This window comes from Zingiber officinale, chromosome 1A, assembly GCF_018446385.1.
Source record: "Zingiber officinale cultivar Zhangliang chromosome 1A, Zo_v1.1, whole genome shotgun sequence".
NCBI lineage: Eukaryota > Viridiplantae > Streptophyta > Magnoliopsida > Zingiberales > Zingiberaceae > Zingiber > Zingiber officinale.
Genome location: NC_055987.1, coordinates 6489719 through 6495188, shown reverse-complemented (window position 1 = coordinate 6495188; position 5470 = coordinate 6489719). Strand labels below are relative to the sequence as shown.

The following is a 5470-nucleotide window of genomic DNA, read 5'->3' as shown; positions in this document are numbered from 1 at the left end:
ATTGATAAGGAATAACTATTCCTATAAACCATTTGCACCAAGATCTCGTCTCGTCTATCCTATGAAATTTTTGCGAGCTCATTTAACAAATGAGAGATATTATATTCCGCAACATCCATGGCATCGCAAGGAACAACTTACAATATTTAGAAATTCTGATCATATGGTAAAAAGATAAATACGCTCGCTTCCAGTATATCTCTTAACCCGTCCCAAATCAACACGGAGTAGATGGGAAGAGTTTACATATGGTATAGAGATTTACACTCTGTTAATCTCAAGAATTAATCCCAAGACCTTACATAGGATATCATTTACCAACTCAGTTAAGTCCGTAGAGTCTAGAAACTCTGATCATGACTATGGGACTGATGGTGCTTTTGAAGTTTTCAACGATGGTTCCTTTCCACTCCCCACTCCTGCTCCTGATTTCAACAAGCCTGATTCCATCATTCCTTCTGACAATTCTAGAAATGATTTTTATGATACACAGGATTCACAGAGAAACTTCTTTTTTTTATTATTGAACGCTCTTAAAATTATTTCTCAAAAACTATGAAATGTTTTATTGAAACTTATCAACTATGCTTCTGCACACTGCTTACTCATGTTCCCACTAGGAGCAAAGAAATGAACTCCTTAAAATCATTTGGTCTAATGAGACAAACATATCCAACTTGAAACGAAGAAACAAAAAGATATGTACAGATAACAATCTAGAAACTCAAAGGAAATATGAAAATCAACAAAACAAGTTAGATTTCCGTGTGATCTCAAGAGGTCGGGGGAGATACTTGAAGATATACCATTTGTGTATATCCATTGAAAACTGAAGTTTCAAATTTTGTTAGACCAAGCCTTTGGAACAAGCCGAATCTTCCATCTTCAATAATTGGATCTGAGGCACGGGCAGGGTCGTACCTTGTTTGATGAGTAAGTGAAGGACCAGCAACTGGTGGGAGTTCCCAGTAAACATCCAATACAGACTCCACGAACCTGCTGTTTTGAAAATGCTCTTCATAGGAGATTGCCTTGTTGCTATGGTTGAAATTGTCTCGCATATAACCCTGGACACCCCACCAATTTTCACCACTTCCACAAAGTTCATCTCGGTCCACAGCTTTCTCCCAGAACTTTTTCCTTTTCATCCTAATCCTCGCTTCATCACTCCCTATGAAGCAGCTGTGTCCACCTCCTACATTAAACAAAGTTGATTGTCAGCAAGGGTCAAGACTCTCAAAGCTATACTAGTTCAACATTAAGGCGATCAATGAAGAATAGATATCAATTTATTCAAAATTTGATGCAAATAAACAAAGTGCAGGCCATGCTCATATTGACTTTTAATATACTATCGTAGATGACAGTGTCATAAGAGTCGTAGTATATTCACAATCAACTATTAGATTGCATCAAACTACCACTGAAGACAATAAAATTGAAAGCATATGCAATTCAAGCAAGATCCGACATTAGTTTTAGGATGTAGATTTGTGATTAGCATCAAGCATAAACAAACAACTTAAATTAACTAAACTATTTTGAAATTCCATTCTCATTTTCATTATCCTTCTACTTGTAAAAACACAAAAGATGTGAGTTGCAGAGATGAAGACGTTAAGGTGGATGTATGAAAATACAAAGATGAATAGGATAAGAAATTAAAATATTAGAGAGAAAGTCGGGGTTACATTTATTGAGGAAATATTATAGGAGACACGTTTAAAATGGTACGGACATGTACTTAGACGACCAATAAATGCTCCAATTAATCGATGTGAAATAATGAAAATGTACACATTAAACGAGAAAGAGAAAGACAAAAAAAAAGACTTGGTTAATAATAATAAAATAAAATAAAATTTATTTAAATATAAATGATGGTATAGTAAAGAATAGAGCCCAATCACAGAAGGATCCATATAACCAACCTCACCTAATGGGATAAGACTTGATTGTTGTTGTATCATATAATTACAAAAATACATCTATTTGAATTGAACGCTTCATTCAACTCAACTAAACTCTCTCCCCTTCTTTTTTTTTTTATAGAAGCTTACTAATTTAATGAATCCATATAGCGGACCTTATATAGTGGAACAAGACTTGGCTGTTGTTGTTGTTGTTGTTTTAAAACAAAATTGACCACCTAAAAACTTTATCCTTATGATAGATATTGCAACAAAAAACAACAGGGCTCATTTTTTTTTGTCACTATCACTTTATTTGTTATGCTCATTGGAAGGAGACAAACTATAACCCAACATCAAAATGTATAAAAATCAAAGAACAAGCTTGAATTTTCTAAAGAAGAGCAACTAAAGAAATAAGATACCGCAAAAGAGACCAAGGAAAATTGCAATTTGATAAGATCTCTACGAAGAGAATACTCATCCATGCTAGCGGTGTATAGGAGAAATACCAAGGATGCAAAAGTAGCATTGACTTTCATAGTATGAAGGTTCTATTAAAGCTCACCTCTAATGTAGTATTGGTCGCATATCTGTCTTAAGGAATAATGGTCTCCAGTTCCAGTATCATAGTTATCTTCAAAAATAAGATGCTGGAAACCAGCATTTAGAGCCTCTTTTAATCTGTCCAAGAAATTTTGAAAATGAAGAACTAGATATTTACAAACTAGCTAAAGAAATATATAGATTTTTCAGCAAATATCAACTTCCAATCAGGAACAACGGTATTTATCCATTGGTGCTTGATAATGTTAGCTGAATTAATAGCACATGATTAAACTTCAAAACACCAGTAAACAAAAGAATAAATACTTGATAATGTAAAATTGTATAGATATATCCAAACAAGGTGTGTAACAAATATCCAACATACTTGTTAAGTCTGAGAAGTAGAGAGAAATTATGGTACCTTTTCAGTTCATTTTGGTGATCATCAAAGAAAACAAGAACCCTACTCAAGTCAGAAATGCCATGCTTCTTAATAGCATTCCCCCAGTCAACACTGCCAAAATCCACAAATTCCTTTCCTGCAAAGTAAGTGCAATTCTGATCAACATATGCAGGCCCCTTCTTCAGATACTTCCCTGGGTGGCGAGGCGACAGTGATATTATCCGGGTCTCTGGCATTGCCTGCCGAAGAACCCAAGTAGAGTGGCCTTTGAAAGCACCACTTTCTATCATCAGATCTGGCTTCAGCCAACGTGCCATGAACCATAACCCAAAGCTGTGGTCAAAGCCCATGCCGTACATGTTGTTCTTGATTGGGCGAGTCTCATAGATGGGCACAAACTCTTCCAAGCCTTTGAGCAGGTCCTTTCTCGTCCACTCTACAGTTTTCCCTTGTTTCGATCTGCCTTTTACCAAATACAAGAATTAAGAACAATGCCATCTACGATCATCACATGAAACTGAAACATCATGACTCAAGCAAACTCGAAACTTGGTAGATCTAGTTCAAAACCGACTAGTGATAACGGATCAAGATTAACAATCATTCATAATCTATCTCTAATGTAACCAAAGCGTATTATCCCAGTCCATTCCGTTTATAGAACTAAGAATCCTCCGACCAATCCAAGATTCGGAAACACCTAACAATTTCCCTTACCGTGCAAAGGAAACCCCTTGGTTCAGAAAGGAAACCTTCAAAATATACAAAAATTGAGATTCAAAAAACAAATGCTCTTCAAAGGGGATGAAGTGAGCTTACACCAGGGCACGCCGAGAGATCCGAAATCGGAGGCGAGGCCATCGAGGGTAGCCCTGAAGAGCAAAGCGCGAGTAGATGGATCATAGGGAGAGACGCAGACCGCGGAAAACGAGCGGGAGAGGACGAAGGAAGCGACGGAGACGAAGAGGAGGAAGAGGAAGATCGAGATGGCGGCGCACTGGCCGGAGAGAGCAGACCTTGCACTCACGAATACCCTGGCACCGAAGGAGGCATTCTTCCTCGTCTTGGATTCATCGTCGCCTCCCTCCTGGCCCTCCTCCCCCGGGAAAGGAGGAGATCGCCGCGACGAAAGCATGCTTTCCTGCATCACAATCTGCCAGACTCCGGTTCCGTCACCGATGAAGCCCAGAAAAAACAAAAAAGAACCATGAACTATTATTGGGCCGTAATGGGCCTAACGATAGAAGTTGGGCTTTAAGTGGCCTTCTGGAAATTGGGATATTTTTATTAATTATTTATTACAATTGAAAATATTCTAGCATGTGGCTTAGTTCTATATTAAATGGTAAGGTAACTTTTGGTTTAGAGGTTTGGGAATAAGAGAATGAATTCATTCTCAAACTTGTGTTTGGTTGATGGGAATGGAATCAAGATTTTAAAATGAAACTCAAAATTTTGGGTATGGATGAAACTCACCCCCTCCCTTGAGTTTTGATGGAATGGGAATAAAAATTAAGTTTTGGATGAAAATACCCTTAGTATATTTGTTCAATTTTTCTTTCATTTCACTCTCTTTCCTTGTTCTCTCCTTATTCTACATCACATTTTCTCTCTCCTTATTCTCTCTCATCATACATTCTCTACCATTTTCTCTCTGCATTCTCTCTCATCACACACACTCTCTTATATTTTCTCGCTCTTCATTCTCTTCTCATTTTTTCATCATACTTTCTCTCTCATCATTCTTTCTCTCTATTCAATCTCTCTTACCATACTCTCTCTCCATATTTTATCTCATCACATTTTCTCTCTCTTTATTCTCTTTCATCACACTCTCTCTCCTCATTCTTTCTCATCACACATTTTCTACTATTTTCTCTTTGTATTCTCTCTCATCACACACTCTTTCTCATTATTTTCTCCTCATTTTTTTCATCATACTTTCTTTCTCATCATAATTTCTCTCTCCTCAATCTCTCTTACCATTCTCTCTCTCTCCATATTTTCCCTCATCACACTTTCACTCTCTTCGTTCTCTTCCATCACACTCTCTCTCCTCATTTTCTCTCATCACACTTTCCCTCTCTTCATTTTTTTCCCATCACACTTTCTCTCTCATCACATTTTCTCATCATACTTTCTCTTCTCAATCTCTCATTTTCTCTTATCACACTTTCTCTCTTCATTTTTTTCCCATCGCTCTTTCTCTCTCAACACACTTTCTCTCTCATCATACTTTTTCTCTTCTCAATCTCTCCTATCATGCTCTCTCTCCTCATTTTCTCTCATCACACTTTCCCTCCATTTTTTCCCATGGCACTTTGTCTTTCATCACACTTTGTCTCTCATCATATGTTTCTCTCACATTAAATTTTATCTTCCATCTAATTTTTTCTCTTATTTTTCTCTAAGGGTAAAAAAGAAAATTTAAGTTCATTCCGATTGAAAATATTCAACTAACCAAATATTATTCTTTAGGAATGATACCCAAGCTCATACTGATTCCCATTCCACAATACTATGATACTTATTCTCATTCCGATTCCTAGGAGAGAACCAAACGCCATCTAAATTGCACACTTCGCAAATAAAAAAAATAAAAACAATC

General features: G+C 36.8%; 1 protein-coding gene across 1 annotated transcript; it reads right to left on the bottom strand.

Moving 5' to 3' along the window:
- Nucleotides 1–617: 617 nt before the first annotated feature.
- LOC122016591 lies at nucleotides 618–4033 on the bottom strand. The gene is made up of 4 exons (XM_042573949.1): nucleotides 3682–4033; nucleotides 2881–3325; nucleotides 2479–2594; nucleotides 618–1195 (listed from the first exon to the last, which is right to left on the bottom strand). Exons 1-4 carry the CDS (start codon nucleotides 4007–4009, stop codon nucleotides 774–776), a joined length of 1311 nt encoding a protein of 436 aa, XP_042429883.1. The 5' UTR covers nucleotides 4010–4033; the 3' UTR covers nucleotides 618–773.
- Nucleotides 4034–5470: the final 1437 nt, after the last annotated feature.